This window comes from Sturnus vulgaris, chromosome 7 (assembly GCF_052056855.1).
Source record: "Sturnus vulgaris isolate bStuVul1 chromosome 7, bStuVul1.hap1, whole genome shotgun sequence".
In the NCBI taxonomy this organism is placed as follows: domain Eukaryota; kingdom Metazoa; phylum Chordata; class Aves; order Passeriformes; family Sturnidae; genus Sturnus; species Sturnus vulgaris.
Genome location: NC_142249.1, coordinates 31,459,700 through 31,482,486, shown reverse-complemented (window position 1 = coordinate 31,482,486; position 22,787 = coordinate 31,459,700). Strand labels below are relative to the sequence as shown.

The window sequence follows — 22,787 nt, the reverse complement described above, 5'->3', positions numbered from 1 at the left end:
TTATTCTTATGGACTGTTTTTTCAAATCTGTTATTTACAGATTTACAGATCTGTTATGTTTGAGATGCATTAGTGAAATGCAAACATGCTCCCCATGGCCTCCTCATTTTAATATTTGCTAGATAGACATTTTAGTGATTAGAACACAGGGCCAATTTCTCCATCTCCTGTCTTAACTCTCTTTGTGTTAACTTCTAATGTAAATATGCATTTCTTTGTTCCACCCAGCTTTGCACAGTACTCTGTAATCTCTAACACTGTGTTACATGTATGCTGTGTGTGCTTAATGCATGCAGAGTGCACGCTGGCTGCAAACTGCCTGCTTAGAAATACAAAATACAGAGAGACAGAAGGGGAGCAGAACTACAGAGGCTTTTATCAGTACTCCTCTGGGATGACATGTCATTGATCTTGGTAAGCAGCACCAGCTCTCAAACCTCCTGAAAATGTGCTCTTTGTTCCACATTTCCCCAGACCTCTTGCATGTTGCTAAATATCTTGGAAGCTGTGAACACGTAAGGTTGGATTAGTCTAAGTATTATGCCAAAGGTGGGCATTGCAACATTGCCTTTCTCTTCAAGATCTGGACCTCCTTAGTTCTGTAATTTCAAAACAGGTATTTATAAGGGTAATTGTAAGATAGTCCTCAGGCAGGAGCCAGGTAATATTGCAGTGATGTGCAGTTCTATTATATTAATATGTAGATATGAATAGATTTGTGTGTAGGAAATAATACAGATGGTTATAAAGTGCACTGGGTTTTGTGACAAATATAAAACATTTTGCATTTTAAAGACAACCCTATTTTCAGGAAAAAAAAAAGAGACACAGTTTTTTTGTGGCCCTACTTACAATTCCCTGAAAGAGAATATTAAAGTTCCCTGAATTGCATTTTTGGGAAAGCACTGTTATATTTAATAGAAAACAGAAATATTTTGGCCATTTTTCTTTCCAGTGAATGCTGGCTCTGGTAGCTGCCTCTATTCTTAGGGTATGTTAGGAGCAATCTGAGAGGAGATGGATTAGCATCAAATGTAGCCCTATATTCTTTTTCTTTCTCCTCCTCCTCCTCTTTTGTCACAGCATTTCAAAGTGCTGCCATGTCTGGGCACATCACCAGTGCAGCTGGTGGGGTTGGTGTGGAATGGCAGGGTGGCCCAGGGAGCCCTTTGCTGCCTGCTTCTCTCCATGTTGTGGCTTGGACCTTTACCTGCACCAGGTCCAGCAGATTCTCCACGATGCTTCTAGTAAAAGTTTTTCCCTTGTGCACACAGGAGGTTTTTTTCAGACACTTGCACATATGAATAAGAAAAATTATCCTACACGTGTCCATGTGGTGGTAATTTAAAATGTTCTGGAAAATGGGAGTCACTTTCCTACTCCTACCCTGAGTCAGGTGGGGCTGCAACTGTGTCAGCTCATCCCATCCAGCCCAACAGCCCCTGCCCTTTCCTTGTGCACTGGTCTTCTCCCTAGACCACCACAAATCCTTCTTTTTCCCTTCCCATTGCTCAGCAGTGGCCTTTCGTGCCCTGCAGAGCCTCCAGGGAGGCAGCAGCCCAGAGCCATCAGTGTTGCACTCTGCTGATGCTGCCCTGAACAGGCTGGTAAATGTGCAGATGAAGGTCAGGTACAAATGCCCTGGGAGGGCCAGGAGCCCTGCTCTGAGCTGGCAGCCCTGCTGGAGCCCTGCTCTCTGGTCCTGGGGGCACAGAGCAGCTCGAGGGCTGCCCCAGGCAGGCAGGGGAACCTGCACAGCATCAACTTAGTGCCTGTCCAGAGCAGGAACAGAGCCTGCCACAGCCTGGCAGAACAGCAGAGCTGCTTTCTGTTTGTCTTGCTTTTTACAGCTTGTTTCCTAAACAAGAGCAATCAGTCCAGGACCAGCAAATGCATCCCTCTGGAAATGGAGACTTTTGTGCTGCTCATTCCCCCAAGTCTCCATAAACCAGCCTTGTCTTCCCCACTGTCTCTCTAGTCCAGTTTGTAATGGCAAAAGGGTCAAAAATAAGTGGACTTAAAAGCATTTGAGAGTACAGGTATATTTATAGCTATAACAATATTTATACACCACTGAGAAATACTTTGCTTTTCCCAGTATATATTTCAGAGGGCTTTTATAAATATTGATGAATTTTAGACTTCTGGAAATAATACTCATGTCTCAGTTTTCATCAGCAAAACAAAATTGCTATTAAAGAAAAACCAATTTGGGGATTGTACTTGACTGTAAACTGAAAGAGGTTTGTTGTAAACAGCAATAAAAAGGCAAATGTTGATACTTTCCAAAATTACAGGGCTGTTCTAGATTGCAAATTATTCTCTTGCATCTGTTCAACATTATTAAGTTTGTATCCAGTAAAGCACATCCAGTTTGGGATTACAATAATTTAGGAGAATGTGGATGAGTTAGAGATAATCCAGTGGACAAAATTGCAAATTAGCAGAGTTTCAATAGTGTTGAAATATTCTGTTTGTTTTAACCTAGAAGGAAGAAGACTGATTAGAAACAAAAGTCTTCAAATATAGGAATGTTTATAAGCACAAAAATAATAATAAATCATTCTCCATGACTGTAAAGGCCAGGTTTAAAAATAATCATCCTAATTTGCTGAAAAGAAGGTATAAATTAAGAAAAAACTTAGATGTAAGGAACAGACTGTATAAGAAGCTTGTGAAATCCCTGGTTTTCCTGAACAAATTTTAATTATTTTATTCAGGGCTTTTCAGTCTGGAGTGGCATCACAAAATCCTTTGCAAGTATTGAAACAATAAGGTCAAAAAGACTCTATTAGGAGAATATATAAGGAATAAATAATATATGAAGAATATGAGATACATGTAAAGATTTTAGAAAGTTCCCAGTCTATGCTGCATGGAGCTTTGTGCCATCAATCTCCCTGCTTTGTACAGGAGCCAGCTATACCCCAACATTGCTGAGAGTTACTTGTCTGGCCCTTGTTTAAAGACCTGAAAGGATGGAAATCACACAGGCTTGCTGGGCATTCTCTTCAACAGTTTTATGAATTTTCTTGATGTTTTACTTCACATATCCTCACTTCAGTTTGAAACCACGGTGCTGCATGAGCTATTCACAGTAGACAGAAGGCAGTTTAATTTTCTCTCCCTTACAATTGTCTTGTCTATGGTTGAAGACTATTACCATGTCTCTGCACAGCTCTGGTTCCCTCATCAAGTTTGTTCCCTGGTTGGTGCTTTCCAGCCCGTTCAGGTTGTTCTTGCTCCCACTGAGCTCTTGGTAAGAGGGAGTGCCCTCGCTGAACCCAGCACTCATCCTGAGGTTTTATTAATCAGGGAATCATAGAATGGCCTGCGTTGAAAGGGACATTAAAAATCATCCCGTTCCAACCTCCCTGTTGTAGACAAGGACACCTTTCCTTAGACAGCTTTCCCAGAGCTCCATCCCACCTGGCCTTAAGCAATTCCAGGGAAGGGGCATCCACAACTTTTCATGTCAGACATTACATCACAAAATGCTCCTTCAGTTCCTGTATGACAGTACCATGGTGGCATTCTCACATCAGGAGTGCTGCCCAGAATATGTTGGACGTTTCTGAGGTCTTACAACCAGACTTGACACAGCCTGATGCCATCTGGCTTCCAAAAAAAAAAAAAAAAAAGGCATTAATTGTGTCAGGAGTTCCAATCATCTGTGGGAATCCTGCTGTTGGCTCTTAAGGCTGCCATGCAGCCATCGTATGTGACAGCTTAGCTTGTGTCACTGGTACATGCTTTGGGGAAGGTTTGCTTCAGAAACAGGTACCTCTGGGTTGTTACAATCAAATATGAGCTGAGTGGCTAACGGGGTTACTGAGCACCGTGTAGATGCCTGGAAGATTTCCTTTCATTTTCCAGCTGCTGGAAAGGTTTAACATTAGGAAGTTTAGGAACAGAAAGAGGAAGCTCTGAAAATTGCAATGCTGGTTTCAGTCTGACTATGCTTCTGTAATGAGTCTGAGTACAGCTAATGAACCATTTAATTTGCAGTGAAATTGTGTAAGTCGATGTTAGTTACAAAGTGAAAAACTGACATAAAATCAAATAGAAATTATATATGTGTAGGAAATATTACTGCATGCAGATGTTAAAGATGTGAGACAGGGTTATAAAAATGGATCCTGGATATGGCTGGCATGATGAAGAGCAAGCTCTTTCAGGTGGGTGTTGCCTGATTCCTTGTGGTGCTGCTCAGAGCTCTGCACATCCTTCTACATGATATTTGATTGCTTGGTGTTTATTTTCTAATAAAACAACACTCATCTACAAGCAGGTTCATTCAACAATAGAATAATTCTTTGTCCTGTTCCCCCTGTCCTAAATCAAATGGTTCTTTGCATTTTGCATTGTAAATACAACTCATTTCCTCTCTTTATGTCACCAAGTTGCCCTTACAATAGATCTTGTTACTTGGAAATCAAAACTGGGGAACAGGTGCCTCAGAGGAACAGATGCCATAGCTGGTTCTGAGCCAATTCTACGTCTTAAATATCAGAAACAACTAAAATTAAAAATAAAAACTCCATAGGACAAGTTTTCCTCAGCTCTATCAAAGAGAATTGGATTTGAGTCCATGAATTAGGCACCGAGGGTTCACCCTCCTTCTAAAGGTTTCATTTAACTGCAGGTCATCATTATCCCCTTTTCCAGCAATCATCTGCTAAAGCTGGTAATTGCAGCACTGACGTGAGCAAAGCTGGACAGGGCCCCCAAATGGAGAAGAATTTGACCCACTATTTTTCCACTGCTATTGTAGTAATCTAACTCATAATCAAGCAGGGAGAAACTCTCAAAATCCTTTCTGCTGTAATCTCCATGTATTCCTATAGATCTAGGAGGAAATTGTTAGTCTAGTCTGGGTTTTATAGAGCCAATTTGGTTTTGATAGCTCTCAAACAGCAAGGGGAGAAATCCCATCCAGCAGTTATGCTGTGTAATTGCTTTGGTGCTCACCTGGAAAAAGGGTTTGCCTGACTCACATGATCCATGGGATCTGGTATAAATGAGTGGGAGTACAATACACATTGCTCAAATTGCCAGAGGCCTTACACTGTTTTGTATCCTCATCTGCTAGCCTTACTTTTATTCTATTTCATCAGGACTTGCAATCATCCTTGATTACTTCTTTAAAAGAGGGATAAGAATCCCTCTTTTAAAGAACTAATCAGTGCAACAGCAGATCTGCAGCAGCTATTGAGAAACCTAGATAGAGTATGATATTTGCTTTAAAGCCTTGCACTGGTAATTTTTTCACCATTCAGTATGCTTTTCTAGAATAAATTTTACTCATATGGGAAAGGTCATCTGGATTGAGACAGTACTAAAATGTGTCAGACTGGTTTTGAGTGGGACTAAATTTAGCCTGCAGAAATAAAGATACAATTCCCTTTTATTCACAGAAACATTTCCTCCGATGTTCATGGAAGCATTGCACAGGTGGATTTGTGGCACTTAGCAGAATGATTTCCAAAGCTTCCTCAAGGAGACAGCAAGCCTTAATGTCAAAAGGCTGCAAGTCAGCAGGTTTGGGTCTGGGTTTCAGAGAGGGTGAGCAGCTCTGGCCAGCACCAGTGGGCAATTTCAATTAAGGCTGGTTAGGCTTGGATCCAGTCTGTCTGCAGCTCATTAGAAGGCTAACAGGAGTTCTGGAGAAGTTTGTTGTGTTTATCATCGTTTGGATTGTAGACATGGAAGGGAAGAGATTATGAAGCCAGGAACTGATTCAGAGCATTTCTAGGACTGCTTATTTTTATGTCTGCTTTGCAAGTTCTAAAAACTGTTCACAAATGAGGCACAGAATCAGAAATGTCACTTGAAAATGTGACCTTTGGGCTGGAGAAATTTGGATTCAGAGTTCACAGAAAATGAAAGTGTGAGCAACCTGCACCTTTCAGAGGTGTGAATTCAGAGCCAAAAGTTAATTAAAAGTAAGGTGGAGAAAGCCTATTTCAACCAAAGTAACCTCTTATGATCTATAGATTTAAATCTGATGGCCCAGATAAATTCATGGCATTGGCCAGGTCTGGTCTGCCAGCTGAGGACTGTCTACAGAATCATTTTGAGTTGAAGAAAGAAGAGGGTTTCACCATCTGTGACCAGCGCCACGGAATGAAAGTCTATTTATCAAGTGGGGTGGGCTGCAGAAAAGGAGCACTTCAGCTTTCCTTTTCAGACCTCATTAGTCTGTGTTCCAGCTATAGCAGACACACTCATCATTTAATCTGTTTCATAAACTGCTTTTCTGCTAGTCTGTTGTTCTGCACTTAGATGCTTGTTAAATATCCTTCCTATCAGGCTTTATTCTTTCTGGTCTCTGGAAACAGAAATTATGTTATTTTTGGCTTGAGTGCTTTGAAGTCCTTCAGTTTTACTTCTACATTTACACCTGACAGCATCTATCTTCATAGCCTTGTCTTTTTGACCACAGGGACAAAGCAGAAGGTACAACAGTGCTGAAAATAGATGTGAATAATTAGTTTTGTGGTAGAGCCAAAACAGGTTTGCTTTTAACAACATCCACTCTCAGCCTGTCACTCTCCCTTTTATGTTCTCCATGGTCATTGTCTCTGGGAAGTGCCTCTGCAAGTTTGCCTTAACTCTTACAGAGCTCATTTTGTCCCTAAGTCCAAAGTTACTTCGATTTCTGCTTTAACATCACATAAGTTCTGTTTTGACTTTGTTCTGGGGATGGAAACAGGGCAAGAAAAATTAGTTTCTTTGTCATTTTTGCTCTTAAGATCTTTGCTGAAGTTGAGAACAAAGTTTTTAAGGGTGGAATTCATGCTTCCCACACACATTGCCATTAAGAAGGTCATGAAGCTTATCAGCCCTTCTACTGTCTTATTTTTGGAGTTAAATGAAAAGTTAAAAGCATATAAAATCTATTCCACTTTTCTTTGCATATTTACAATGTGTTAATGACTGCAACCAATGTTCTCGAAGTTAGAATTATTATTTCTAATCGCTCTTGATTTGAAGTGTTATGGTATAGCAGTCAGCTTGTCATGTCTTTGACAAATACTTTATCATTCTATTTAAGGAATCTGTTTTAATCTTCAAAGAAAAGGGCTTAGTTAATTTAGAAGTCAAGCAGAGAGATGGCAGTCATATGAGCTTTTAGCACAATAGATATTCATAAAATATCCCCCATAAAGTAGTAAGCCTTAGGGGCCATAGGGATAGATGCTGTAATATAGCATTCCCTCTTTTCTTCCTCCTGCCTGTCTACTCCCACTGAGGATGTCAGTGTAGATTCTGAGTCACCTGACCTGCCAAAAAAAAATAAGACTTTTTTAATAATCTCCTGTAGAAAAGACAAAGGAGCAGAGCCTTTAAGGGAGTTGATTCAGCTGAGTTTGGGTTAATGTTCCTGAAGCCAAAGAGAGGACTGTGTTAGTCTCAGAGCAATTATTAAATGCTATTACCTTTGCTTTTGCAATCTGATGGCAGAGTAATACAGCTTCCTGGGGGAATGAGAAAAAACACCAGTGTCAGGGATATTTAAAATGAGATTGAATAAAATTTGCATGAGGTCCTATGTGCAGCAGTCCATTAGTACTGCTCTATGATAAAACCTATCTCATGCCTTATGGTCCTTTCTAGAGGAAAGGAATTCTGGCCTGAACAAGGGCTACTTTATCATCATCATTATAGAGCTATTCTTGAACTCCTGTGAACTCCTATCTGTCTGATTCTTGTAGCCATCATCCCTTCTGCCATTTTCATCCCTGCTGACAATTCCCAGCCTTTTCTTCATGGCACCCTAGAAAACCACTGGCATTGTTTCAGCCTGCTGGGTACCAATCTATAAGCAGTCAAGAAGGGATTTATATTCTTAAATCCAGGAATTGGTTGTTTCTCTTCCTATCCCTTTACACCCCCTCTTCTAAATGACAGGCACCTCATTTTTATGAACCTTTATTTTTTTTTCTCGGGGGTTCACATTTCTTTGTATGTTTGTGCTGAAATGCCAATTTTGACATATCTCTGTGCAGCAGTACCCAAACAGGCTGAGCCCAGCCCCAGCCCAGCTGTCCAGCCTTCAGTGGGACACAGGCAGATGACATTAGGGGTGCTGGACAGTGCCTTTAGCCCCTCGTATTTCTCCTGCTTGACTTTGGAAGTTTGACTACCAGATTATGAGTAGGAATGAAGAAAAATCCATGAAGACCCTATTCCTGCAGGGTTGGTTGTTTATCCTGTGTATAACACACATCATTGCAATTGATGGGAGTTGCCTCATTCTGAGCCAAGGGCTTTAACTGGAGCAAAACGTCTGACTCCTGAAGATATTAAACTATTTGCCAGCTGTGGAGAAGAAAAAAAGACCAATATGTTATTAGTGCTTAAGCCTTGTGCAAGGGGAAGGAAATAATTTGAAGTGCAGATTTTTCAATGAACTGAGCATGCCCACAAAACTGGAGAAGGTGAAATCACATTAACCAAAACATTAACCAAACATTAACCATAACATTAACCAAAATCCAGGGGGAAATTTCCTTCCTAACCCAAACCAGGGTGGGCAGTGTGACCCTGAGGTGTGATCACCTCTTCCTGAAAGACTTCTTGGTGAGTGATTGAAACATGGATGCTGTAGTGGAGAGGGAGGAAAATCCCTGGTCACAGCCAGATCCTTGAGGTATATTTCCTCTATATCCTGGCAAAGTCTTCCAGTGCAAATAAGAAAGATATCCTGTAATAAATGACCATGTTTTAAGAAGAAGTGTTTAAGGATTTTTTTCCTAAAATAATCCCACAGACCTTTCTCCATAACAATTCCATTTTTGGCAATTCTGCTTGAAGAATGTTTAGTATGAAATGGGAGTGTTTGAAGTGAATCATTTAATTTGCTTAACTTAAAGAGATTCCTACAACATCTAATTTTAAGCTGATTCTCTCTAATTAAAGTTCAAGTCACTCTTAAATGTATGGTCTCGTTAAATGAAGATCCAGGAAAGAAAATGTGATAGTCTTTTCCTTTTCTGCTTTACCTGAAATACATATTTTTTTGGGCTTTACTTTTGAAACACCAGTTTATTTTGGGTTACCAGCAAGAATAATTTCCAGAATTTCAAGCACAAATTAGCATCACAAATTGAATCAAACTCCATGTGGATTAAGTGTTCACCCATATAAAGGGCCAGTTAAATATTACTCCACTCTTGAAATATTGGGGAATTTTTTGAGGATGTGCTTGCTGAGGTGTTTTAGTAACTTGACCTGGTTGTCCTGTGTCCTCAAACCTGTGCATCTCAAAATCAGGAGAGTGAGATCTGTGTTTAGTTTGAGGAATTCAGTGGGATGGATGGTTATGCAGCTGGTTATGAAAATCTGACCATTTTAGGGGACTCTCCCACTGCAGTCAGTCATCCAGTTCCCAACTGGCTAAGCTTGAAAATGTGACCTTGATATCTATCTAATAAGCAAGTACTGGCTGTTTTCTCATCGCTTCCCTCTGCTTATTTCTTGGCTGGTAGCTATTCATGTACAGTTGATTTTCTATTTTTTTTCAGCCTGACTCTGACACCAGACAAATTAGTGAGCATTTTGCCTCCATGATTAATCAGTGAGCTTTCAGTTTTGGCACTGCATTGTAGGCTTACTTAGAGGATAAATAAATAAATCAGTCAGATATTTCTGACAGCTGTAAAATAATTAGGCAAAAGACAAAGGAGAAAACCACACAACAAAAAGTTGAAAGATCACTTCACTCTTTAATGTGACATCAGAAAGTTTTTTTTTTTGTTTTTTTTTTTTTGGCTTGGATAACCGGACATGCTAACTTAGAATCAACATTACTATTTCCTTCTTCCCACTGAATCTAGTGGTGGTTGTGACATGGGACTGAGAGGCTTCCTTGATCTGAATTTCCGATGGGTTAAGTTGAAGTGGCAGTTTCTGTTTAGAAGTGTGGTTTTAGTCTGAAACAGAGTATGTAAAAATGGAAATTGCTCTCTCAGTGAATCACAGTCCTGGCTGCTGACCTGAGTGACAGACCTCACTTTTTCCCTCTGGCAAAGCTGGTGCTGTTCAGGGACACTGTGTTGGCTTTCCTGCTGCCATGTGGCCACATTGCTAACTCACTGCAAGGGCAAAATCTGTTCTCATTTAGGATCTGCTCAGTGTTTTGGTTCTGATGGTGTTGGACAAGGCGGCTGTGGGAAGGCTTTTGCCCAAAGATGTTTGATTTTCAGTCAGGATGGATCTCAGTGTGCTGACCCCAGAATGGTTACTGCCACAGGTCCAGCAGCTGGAAAATCCTCCCATGCCTGGAGCAGTTTTGGCCTGAGGTCTCTGGGAGAAAAACAAAAGCAATTCTTCATATCTCCCTGCTACATTTGTTTTATGTTTTGGGAACACAGGGTACAAATTCTGTGCCTGAGTATTTGACCCTAGTTGTCAAATATACAACTTTTCTTGACTACAGTTAAATTTAAGCCAGGATGTCAGAGGGCACATTTTGTCTCAGCCCATGCAAAATGGCAATTTTGATGCAGTTTGGTCTGTTAGGTATGTTAATGCTAAACATATAAACTTATGCCTCCATGTAAAATTTTGTCTAAGGCCTTCTAGCCATTAAAACTATGGATGACTCATAAATACTTACACTTAATCAATTCAGATGGTCCTGAAATAATTGTGACTATTTGGGCTATTTCAAATATTATTAATAATTCCTGAAATCTTATTCAAGAAAGCCAGTTCTATGTGTGCATGTGATGAGGGGAAGAGCAGGGAGAGATGAAAACCAAAATGCATCCATTGCCCTTAGCTGAGCTCTGACATAAAGAGATGCAGCCTTGTTGAATATAGAAGTTGATTTCTGCTGTTGTTCTGAGTTTTGTTTCCTCAGTTATCAGTACAATTTCCATTGTATCTTTTGTAATGGTGACTGCTAAAAAGAAGACACCTGAAATAAAGTGTGCCAGCAGTCAGCTGAAACATTTCCTTTATCTGCACTTCCATGAATTTATATCTGAAGAAATGTGTTTTTCCGAAGCTGCTCTGCCTGCCTGCTGACAAGGCTGCAGAGAATATTGTTGTGGGTGGGAAAAGCTGTCCATCCACACCTAGCAAATGACAAGTCCCCTGTGAAATGCTGTTCCCGGGATGCTTTGTGTTCTCAAGGTCAGCCTGTTTGCTCACCCTTGTGCCCTTTTCCTTTCTTGCAGGGTTTCGAGGACCCCAAGGACAAGTAAGCAAATTTACTTTTGTCATACACTGTTATGTTTACACGTTTGGGATTTTTTCTTATATTAAAAAAGGACAAAAATTGATGCCCGGAAGCCAAAAATAATGTTTGGATTCCCCAGAGGTTTGTCCTGGAGGGACAGCCAGTTGAGGGCATAGGATTGACTGATGTGCATTCAGAACAGCCACTGCCCTCAAAACATTTATTTGTTTGGTAGTTCTAACTTGCTTTTATAATTATAATGCTTTTGCTGCACTTCCCCTTGCCCCAAATAATCTCCACTCTTTGAAAATAACCCAAGACAAAATGTTCCTCTAAAGTTGTGTTGAATGTCTCTAATAAGAAAGGTTTATGTATGTACTGAAATACTTGTATAGTTTTTGAGTTTATTTGTATATATTTGTATTACTTATTATTGCATATTACTTATTTCTACATATAAAAATAAACTCAGAAATGATAGCTTGTTTGAAAAAGTAAATTCAAAGTTTCATGCTCTAAAATATAGCCAAATTTTAGCAGCGTTTTCATTTTTTTCCTATGGAACTTTAGAGAAATTGTTAAAATAACAATTTAATGAGAGTGATATTTTGAAAAATTGCCTTTGGAGGAAAAAACCCAGACACATTCACTTTTTAACTTCTACAATTGGACATAACAAAAGCATTTCCTTATTGAAGGTGTTTAGAATAAGTCCACTGAATTATTCCTGCTGAATGGCATTAATTATAAGCTTGCTTAGAGCAAGTTAGGCAACAGTAGAGGAGACTGATGCCTAAAATATGTTGCTCTTGTTCCTTATCATGTTTCTCAGGCTTCTGGTTCAGGGCTGAGTGGATTTCTGTGAGCTGGGACAGGTAAATGCTTCTGTGGGCTCTCAGTATCCAGCTGTGGGAAAATTTACATTATAGTGGTTGAGCACTGAGAGCAGCTGCCTAAAAGGAAAATGATTTTGAACATGGCAATATTAAGAGACATTCTCTCCTTCCCTTGCCCTTCCCTGCAAACTGGATTTCTGTAACATTCAGCTCTGTGCACCGTGGGATGTTTCACTGGTCCCACTGTCTTCTGTTTACTTTTTCCTGTTGTATCCGTGGGTGCTGGGAACTCGGAGTTAGATATGCTTTGGGCAGAAAAGAGCTAACAGATTACAACAAAATAATTCATAGTAATACAGAAATTTTCAGTATTCCTCATGAAATAGTATTTTTCCTCATAGTTTCTGCAAGAAAACACAAAAAATCAGCTACCTCAGGGCTGGTCCACAGCAGAGTCAAACAATAGCTGAGGAACAACATCTCCTCTGTTGCTCCAAGGACCATAATATCTGTTCTCCATCCTACAGTTTGAAAGGTCCCCTGGGCTGTTACAGCCAATAGCTGAGCTGTCTCACTCAGTATGGTGCCAGCTTATTATACAGATTTCAGGATTTTTGCATTTCTGTTCAGTACCAAAAGAAGCTACTACTTGCCTCTGATTCTCTTTATCCAGAAATCTGTTTAACTCAGGGACAAAGATTTGGCAAAAATAAATCTCTAGCAGAGTGTTTTCATGGTGAGAATGGTTAAAATTAGGGACCTAAACCGTGTCGAGTACTAAGGCAGTTCCTTCACTTGCAGAAATACTGAGGGTCAATGCTTTGGTCTGGCAGCAAAGGAAAACGTGGGAACCACACATCCCTGAAAACAGGACCAAACTTCATGTGCCTGAGTGCAGGTTCAGTTACTGAATCTAAGCATGAAGCATTTAAAATTATGGCATACATGTAGTTTTGGCAGTGGTCACACTCTGCATTGGGAGAAAGCAATTAAATCAGCAGCACATTTTTGGACCACTCTGAAGCCAGCATCTCTGGTTTAATTGGTAGCATTCACATTTGCAAGCAGAGTAAAAAAGTTGCTACAAGCTCTGTTTGTGCTGTTCCTGTCCCTTGACACAATTTTCTGTTGGCTGCATTTGAAGAAATCTCAGCACTGCTTTTAGGATGTGGTTTAGAAAGTTTCATGGCAGCCTGAAATCCTCATTTCCTCCCACCCCACCCCACCAACCACACTATCAATATATCAAAAGGCATTTTGACATATGAATTTAATTAGTCTGTGGCAGTACCTCAGCTCTGACTTACAGGCACTGCCTCCAGGGCACTCCTTAGCACAGGGAACTTTTATATGCCAATTTAAAATTACATTTATGCAAATGTACCCAGACTTGCTGTACTGTAATTTAGCTTGGGTACAACGGGCTGTGAAAGTTACCTGCACAGCTCAGTCTGTGCCAGGTGACTGAGCTTCCCTGCAGTCTGTGTCAGGTGGCTGCCCACTGCCTATGTCCCAGCAAAGCAATTTAAAACCAGCAGAGGTATTTCTACACAGCCTGCAACCCTGCAGGTTACTGCAGTATTAGAAACATCCTGAGCAGTAAAACAACCTATTACAAACCTGCAGGCAGCCAAGGTAGAGACCAAGCAGGCAGGTTCTTCTCTTTGCATCTTCCCAAGTGATGTTTTCAGACTGGAACTTGGAACGTGGCTGTGCTTTGCCGAGGTGCTGAGCTGACTCCTCTGCCTTGGAAAACGCATCACACCTCCCTGCGTGCTATGGAATGGTGAAATGGGAATGACCCAGTGTGTACATAACTCACAGCATCTTGGAAGACATTCTGTAAATACAAAGCCTAATGATTTCCTTGCTCATTTTTATGAGCTCAGAAGACATTGCAAAGACTGAATGAAAATAAGCAGCATCCCCTTGAATGCTCAAGCAGATGTACTTCCTCTGAGGAAGTAAACTGACCTTGCAGGGAAAAAAAACCACTTTAATTTTCAAAGCTGATTATATGAATTTCTAGGAACTAAATAACTTCTAGAACCCAAAATATAAACCTCTTTCCCCCAACCCCTCTCAAATACTAAGGTTGGCTAAAATAGAGATTAGACTTTGAGACAAACTAGGTTTGTAATTGTTATGTGGCCACTGAATAGATGCCACTGGTGTGTTGCCATGACCCAGCTGAGGTGTGGACACATTCAGCTCATGGCTGGGGCAAGGAGTGGTAGAATGGAAATGAGCAGATAGACCTGATTTATTTTTCTCTTGCCAAGACGTGCACAGAATTGAGGTACAGAGAGCTTCTTAAAATCTGATCCAGTTTTGCAGAAAGCTTTGAAAGAGCCTTCCTTTTGGAAAGGGACCTTTAACTTTTAAAACAGAGCCACATTCTGGTTTGTAAGCTGCTTTCCAGCACAGCCTTACCTGTGGGAGCCTGCTGGCTGCAACACAGAGTGCATTGTGTGCTCTGGTGCAGTACAAATGAAACCAGGGAAATAAAGCAGAGTAGCTTTTCATCATGCTTGTCAGACCTCAGGACTTTTCCTCCAGAGTGCCTAAACTGAGGGTCACACAACATAAGCCCTAAGTTGCTGTACCACCATGGGGTTTGCACACAGAAATAGTTATCTGCTGGAATATACCCCAGTGCAAGGGAGGGGCATATTTCAGTGGATAACTATTGGCAAACCCTGGGGATAACCTGGGCAATCATGCAAGCAAAGCAGAAAAACAGCAGTTCAGGATTAGCTTTTAATTTCTGCCTATAGCTCGTTTGAGGGCAGGCCATTAAAGTGACAGCATCAAGTCATTAAAATACTGTTAGATTTTTAAAATAACTAGAATCTGGGGAGGTGCTTCAGGTTTCCTGATCCTCAGTGCAAAATGCCTCTGGACAATTAAGTTTACAGTGTTATTTTTTCTCAACAGATTTTGAAAATCAGCCTCATTTTTCTGAAGCTATAGCAGAGATTCAGAAAAATAGTAACACAAAAGATTATAATCTTGTTCCACATATTTAGAAAGCAGAATCTAATTTGTATTTTTTTCTTCTGCAACCTTTCCTTAAGTAAATATCTCGTAAACAGATTTTTCGTTCTGTTTTATGCTTTATACTCATAAGTAACTGTGTAAAGGGGAGTCAGGTCACATTTTTTCCCCACGTTTGTTCTGTAAACAATTTTTTCTCAAAAAAGGGAGAATTGCTCAAGTTTGGAAATTTTCATAGTAATATTTACAGAAATTGTTATTAGAAAGGAAGAAATATGATTGGGTGCATAAATCATTTTTTCAGTGCAGGCACTAACAGCTACAACAGCACAGCAGTGCAGGGAAGAATAAGTCAGAGGGGAAGGGGAAGGAGCCTACCCAGTGTTCTGGAGAATGAAAGATGGAAATGAGACCTGAGTGCAAGGGAACACATGTATTATAGAAAAAGGGCAAATAAATAGAAGCCTTGTAATAATGACTGAGGACTGGCAGTGAGCTCTAGAGCTGATATCAATCCCCTCTGTGCTCCCAGTCCCTTTCCCAATTGAAGCTGTCGTAAGCAAAATGCCATTAACCTCCAGCTCATTATACCCTGCAACGATAACACACGGTGCAGAGGCAGAAATTATCTTGTGCTCTTATGCTCCCTTTCCATGACATCCCCAGGAGTACCCAGGAGAGTATGAACCCAGAGGATGAAGTGGATGAGTTTCTGGGCCGGGCCATCGACGCCAGGAGCATCGACCGCTTGCGCTCCGAGCACGTGCGCAAATTCCTCTTAACATTCAGGGAGCCTGACTTGGAGAAAAAGGTAATGGTGTCCAAAAACCATTGCAGAGCATCAGGCAGGCTTGTTAGGAGTTTTAATTCTCCTGCAGAAGCTCAGTCTTTTGTATCTAGGGTTTAGTTATGGTTTGGGTGCTAGAGGTGGGGTTGTGATATTAAAAAATCCATGCCTCTTCACAGAAACCTTAATATAACTTGTCCTAAAAAAATCACAGTCATCTGGAGGGAGCACTGACCAGGAAAGCAAAGCCATTTCTATCAGATACACATGAATATGCAGTGATAAGCAGTAAAGGGAATCCAGAATAAACCACGTTGTTTCACTGACTTTGAGACTCCAAACAGAGCTTGCAGTCACCTCTTATCTCCTTCAAATCACTGGAGAAACCCACTTCAGCCTACCTAAGCACTGAAACACCTCTGGAGGGACTTTTCCCTGCCCTTTGTCCCCCTCAAAGAGCCCCAGGTACTATTAGGGTTCAGTCTGTACTCTGGATATTTTTGGGAGCCCATATTAAGCACGAAATAGTTCTCTATCCCTCAAACATGAGAAAGGGGAGTAACAGACCTAAAGTTCATAAGCAGTTGATTTCTTCCTGCTTAGGTTTCAGATATTGCTGTGATCATTTCCCTGACTATATAGTAGAGACTATCAGCTACCATCAGCTCTAGATGGCTGCAAAGTTAAATTTCCAAGTCTAGTTTCTAACTTTAGAGGTACCTGGATGACATTATTAAAGGTACCATAAGAAATTATGGGTTTAATTGCACAAAGAAAGTAATCCTTTTTTTCTTTTTTTTTTTTTTTTTCTTCAAGCACAGATTCTTAGGATGCTTGAGTGGTCCTTGGGTTAAACTCACTATTCAGTGGAAAAAACTTCATAATAAGTTTGCACTAATTATTTTATAATTTCGTTTAGAAGCAGTCTTTCCGTGACAAGAATGACTACCTATTAAAAAAGCAGAGCTTTTCAGGATTTGCAGCTGTTCAATGAATCCGTGTGGGACTGGATAAAAGCTCGAGCATGTAATTTCCCCCCATTCCTTATCTTCAATTTTCTAGCTGAAAACTGTGAGGGAAATTAGAGGTTCACCTGCTCAGAGCACCTTTTGTTTTGTGGCTCAAACGTTGAGAGGGTCTGTGCTGAGAACCAAGCTTCAAGCTGAATAAATCATCTCTGGCTGCAGCCCCCACGTGGCCGGTACATTGACAATTGGAAGGAGTGACTGTGAAAGCACAGCAGCCTCTCTCTGTCATCAGAACCAGTCACCTGCTCCACGTGCAAGGTTTTCTCATTGGCAGCATTTGTCCCTCCTGGAGGAAACTTCTCATGGAAGAAGTTTAGGCCTGATGACAGTGACCTAGAATCTTGGTCCCAGTTAATCCATTTCTGTTCCTCTCGTGCAAGGGGCAGTTGGTGAATCCTCTCTTCACCCAGCTCTATGAGTTTCCTCCCTGGCCTTTGGAACTGTTCAAGCCCTCACAGTTGCCTGGGGGAGAAGGGGAGTTGGGAATGTTGTTTCCTACCAGCACTGCTTTCCAAGGACCTAGAAAAAGCCAAGTAAGAAGTTTTTGTGGAGAGAAGGCAGCCAGCTACATTTCCCACTAACATAACTGTGGTTTTTTGCAGTACTCCAAGCAGGTGGATGACAGGTTTGGAGCCTATGTGGCTTGTGCCTCCCTAGTCTTCCTCTTCATCTGCTTTGTTCAAATCATAATCGTGCCACAGTGAGTACCCTTTCATCCCTTTGCTCTCATCTGCTCCCCTCCTCTATTCCAGCCTACTTTTCTTTGTTTTTCACTTGAAAATTCATAACACCAAGGGGAAGAGAAAAATACTTAAATAATTCATGCTCAAGTCATGCATGGTGCTTATTGTTTTCACCCATTTCTAGTGCAGATTAAAACCTCCTCACTGGCATGTGAGGATTTCTGTTTTCCCTATGTGATTTCTCTTATAATTTACTCCCATCTTAGGAAATTCAGTTAGGAAATATCACTGGGTAGGAAGGATTGCCTACCAAGGCATAGCACACACAGCACAAGGCTGAGCTGTCCTCTTATCTAAACACAGTGGGACAGGGAGCTGAAAATGTATGATAGCCTCATTGCTCAGAGCATGAGGTGTCAGGGTCTGCTTAGCAAATGAGGCATAATCTCTCATACATTTATTCTTCTGGACTCAGAGCAGTTGGGCAAGAAGACAGGTAACGAGGGGGTTGAGCTGCACATGCCTGAGCTTGTGGCTCTCTCCAGGTTTAAGGGTTGCAATCATTTCTTTTCCCAGGTAAGAATGTCATAAGCTCCTCAGGGCTATGGGGCACCGTGCTCTTGGCCCAGTGCACTGGTCTGCAGCTTTGTCTGCAAGGCACAGCACATCCACTAAACCTTTCTCAGCAGTGAGATCTGCAGAAATGGAACTTCTTCTCAAAGAGTTCTTTAAAAGTCACTTAAAATTACAGCTTGTGGGTATTTCCTATGCTCTGGTTTAGTAGCAATAATACACCATTCACTGAGCAATGCTGTGTTGGAAATAAATTTGGAGTTAGTAATTTTTAAACTGACGAACAAAATCACAGAAGCTCTGAAAATGCTCCAAATTTATCTTCCTTACAAGAAGACAAAAATTGTCCCTAAAGAGAGCTCCAGCACTATTTTATGCCATTACAACTGTTTTCTACGTCTGTTACCACCACAGATTTTTTTGGAGTAGAGATTGGTTTGTAGTGCTCAGATCAGATATTTGGAAGGTCACAGAAATAACACGTAATCTGATGTTTGTTGTTCACTCTCCCAGGCAGGAGTGCTCACAGAAGGATTGAATCAGCAAAATAACATCAGGACAAATGCACTGTGTAAACAGATAGGTCTGCTTTGGGAAACTGCAAGTGAAGCTGAAAGAGGCTCAAAATTGGAACTAGATAATTCCCAGCAATTAATGCATTGTTAATTACATCCAGAAATGTTCTCTGAGAGTAACTAATTTAACAGAGGCTTACACTCTGGATTTCTGGATATTGCTATCATAACTTCACACCTGCAGAGGCCCTCTACCAGCCTTGTGTTGCTCATCAAACTCCCTAAGCAGCCACTACGCTGTCCCCATAAAACCCAGTTTAACATTTAAATGACAACTTGACAATTTCTGATGTGTGGCAACCATATGGCTGCCTCCTTTGTATTATGCCAGAGCCAATCCCTTGTGGCAGCGTGGTGTAAATGTTGTGCTGTTCAGTCTCCTTCCATGCTGCCCAATAAAGAGGGTGGTTGTTTATTTGGGTTTTGGTTTTTTTTGCAAGTTCTGAAGTGTCCTTAGTCCGCCTGGCCTATGTGAAAGGTGATTTGTGAGCAATAAAATCTATATTTTAACTGCAGGTCAGATACACTTCCCTTCACCTTTTGCTTTGTTTTTCCTTATATTTCAATTGCATAGCTTTGGTCTTTTATTGAAGGTAGCAGTTAAACACCAACTGAAACCACAGGTGCATATGTGTCACCATCAGAGCTTCGTGAAAGACACACCATGGAATCTGAACTTGAAACTAGAGACAGAATGTCAGTGTCAATTTATTATGATAAAGAGGAATAGCTTTAAGGAATTTCAGAAAAGGCTCAAACAGTGAATTTGCAAGTACAATTATCTTAGTAGTCATGAGAGAACACAGAGACCAGCTGGCTTTGGTGTTGTTGCCCTCGATGTCACATTGCAAGAATACTTCCTTTAGATTATGAACAAGGCTGATTCCTGGGAGGGGGCCTATCCTGTCACACTGAGACCAATCACCAGGAAATTGGTGTTGAATATCTTTGTGAGGAAAACAGATGAAAATTCACAGTACAAAGTTGGCCCTGGAATTCTCTTTGTACTTCAAAGTTGGGAGGAGCAGGAACCTCTCAAGCTGGCCAAGATAAGGCTGCTATCCCTGACTATCCTTATTCTGAGGTTGCTCACATCCCATGTACAAGACAGAGCACGGAGAGTGGTGTTGCACAGACATTCCCTGTGCAAGACAGGAAGCCATTCCCACTGAGATTATTCCCACCCAGCTGCTCTTCAGCACTCAGCCCTCCTTCCTTCCCAGGGGTGCCCTGCCCACAGCCAGCTGGGGGCTGACCTGCCACAACAAGTTGTTCTGTCACCTCCTCTAGTGCATGAAATGTTTTTCAGTCCCACCTCTGTGACCCCAGCAGGAAGGTGATTGCTGTAAAAGATGCAGCATTCTCTGTTCTGCAGCCTGTCTGAATAATTCTAAATAGGCCAGAGTATCTGTTGGTATTCAAGGCACCTCGTGTCTCCTACTGCTATCCTAATTGGAAAGCCTCTGCAGTGTGTTATAGCTTGTACAAATGTGTTCTGGAGAGCAGAGCTGTAGCTATTCTATATGATGTGCATTTAAAAAACAAAACAAAACCAACCAAACCTCTCCTTGATTTCAGCTCTACATTTATGCTGGGTTTTTACCTGACCTGTTTCCTGATCCTGACCACAGTGGTGTTTGTTTCAGTCATTTACTCCTGTGTAAAGGTGAGTACTATGGTTTCTTTGTAGTCCTCTGCCTAAGATAACCAGATCAGCAATCTGCTTCTTCAGCTAACAGAGTGTGTTTTGTTAGCCATCCTTTCCACACTATGTGATAAGGGTTACAGAAAAAGCCTTTGATAAGGCAGAATGAACTGCAAACAGATCTTAGGGTTGGCATCTCTGTAGCTCAGCAAGAAGTAATCACTCTGTGGATCTGCATGTCTATTAAGTCCCCTGCAGACACTCTCATATTGATGTAAGAAGAGCACATTTTCCAATGTGGGACCAAACCCTGACCATTCATTTCCTCCCTGTAAACTTCCTGCAGAGCTGCCTGTGTACTGGCCCCTGCTGTATATGTGTGTTTGGGTAGGCAGATAATCAGAAGCAGAATATCATTGAGGAAAAATGTCCTGGAGGGAAGTAAAAGCCATAAACATATAGAATTTTATCAGCCTTTCTCAGATGAGTGTACAGAGCTTCCAACATTCACTGGGCCCTTTCTTATGGCTGGCTTTGATCAGAAAAGAAATACATTGTGTGAAGTCCAAAAACATATTAATTCTTCTTGTCAGCCTGGGGTAAATTGGCAGTGAGCACTGTGGGAAGGATGCTGTGCTCATCTATTTCACTCAAAGGTGTTCCTGTTAAAAACATTGATGTGTTCAGTTTTAGGGATCCTTCTAGTCTAGAAGTGTCTGAACACGGAACATACTCAGATTCAAGTTCCTTAGTCCAAGCTCAGCTTTATTCCTCAGTGCCTGGAATAAAACAGCTCAGTAGCATTATGTTTCCTCTAGAAAAAAAGCAGTGGGATAATGGTTAATGTCAGGCAGATGATTTGTCTCACTTTAATTATCTTCTCTGTGCCATTTTCAACAGTTGAATGTGGGTGCTCTTGACAGACTTGCACCTTACATGTCTTTTTGATTTTTTTAGAGTTAGATTTGGAAATTAAACTTTGCCTTCTCATATAATAAGAGCTGCAGACTGTTCCCACTGAAAGAAGTTTCAACTTCTATTTGAACTTAACAACTCACTCACAGGGTTTCCTTTGGCCTTATGACAACATGAAAGGGAGCCTAGTTTCTAAGTGTAGCATCCCACTGGTCTTGCTTGCTTACCAGCAGTGAGAAGTAGAGTCAGAAATAACCTGCTGATAGGAAGGCTTTGGTGCCTTGAGCTGGAGAATGGTACCCACGGATGCCTGGTTGTATTTGGTGTGTCCATTGCACTTGAGGATGCTACTAAAAGTCATCCATTTCTAAACAGTTAATTAACCACCAATGTGACAAGGTTTTGGTCACAGCCACAGAGAACTTGGGAATTCAGGGCTGAGCTCAGCTGCCTCCTCCTGCTGCAGTTCTCTGCCAGCCAAGCAGAGCCACCCCAAGTCACTGGTTCTGCTGGGATGAGAGCTGGGGCTGGCCTGGAGCTCTGACTTGCAACCAGCCAGATTCCAAGGCTCAGAGCTGTTTGTCACCCTCTGGCATTTACAGGCCACTTCCACATACTGACAGCAGCACTCGATTCTTCATTCCAATCCTCTGGTTTTGGTTTGGGCTTTTTGGTTAAAATTATTACTGGTCTTAACTACTGATTAATTTAAAAGGCACACGGGATTTTCAGTCCCTGGGATGGCAGGCAGATTTCATTCTTGCTTTCTTTGCCTTGATCTTCCAAATTCCTACAGAAGAGGTCTGTTCAGTGGTGCCTGCAACTGTTTCTAGGCTGGCTTTGCCTCAGTGCATAGGCTCTGGATGCACAAGACATCAGAGGGAATTCAGAATAACATCAGAATTTAATGGGATTTTCTGAAGCCCCTGACATTTCCAGCAGTGAGTTTTCATTGCCACAACATGCTCATGTATAACATCCAGTGTGGCTTCTGTGCAGAGACTGCAAATATTGAAAATATTGGGCCTTCTAGCTCTGGTTCCTTTTTGATTACCCCTTCTTAGTGCTCCAAATTAGCCTCTGCTGACAGCACCTGATTATGAGATGGCTTGTTTAGGGAGCAAGCACTTCTAGCTTGTCAGCTCCCAATAGCTGCAGCCCACTTCTGTCATCCAGGATCTTGGTGTTTCAAGTCTTTGATTTTTAACAAATGGGTTTACCCAGCCCTTGGATAAGGGGTGTTACTTTATTTTTGTACTCCACATTGCTCCAGGAAACACTTCTACACACCTGCAGAAGGAAGGCAATTTTACAGATCCTTCAGATGAAATCCCTGAAGACAGCAATGTCAGCATTGTTTGCTTTGTTTCACACTCAGATGTGGGATAGGAGAGCATGTGTTTTAAATACCAGTGGTTCATTCCTCACAAAGTTGGAAAGCAGGTGTCCACCCCAGGACATCAGCATAAGCATAACTTTTGCCTGTTTGCTGTGCTGTTACATGATAAGTGTCTCTTTTTTCTTCCTCTTTCCAGCTTTCATGTGAGATTTTCCCTC

General features: G+C 41.3%; 1 protein-coding gene across 1 annotated transcript in view; it reads left to right on the top strand.

Annotated features, from left to right (window-relative positions):
- The window catches only part of ADCY5 (adenylate cyclase 5), a 202,653-nt gene that overhangs the window by 160,718 nt on the left and 19,148 nt on the right, over positions 1 to 22,787 (top strand). The window contains exons 9-12 of the mRNA XM_014871774.2: positions 11,190 to 11,212; positions 15,691 to 15,835; positions 17,442 to 17,539; positions 20,249 to 20,336. Coding sequence (XP_014727260.1) covers positions 11,190 to 11,212; positions 15,691 to 15,835; positions 17,442 to 17,539; positions 20,249 to 20,336 — 354 coding nt within the window. The remainder of the gene's footprint in view (positions 1 to 11,189; positions 11,213 to 15,690; positions 15,836 to 17,441; positions 17,540 to 20,248; positions 20,337 to 22,787) is intronic.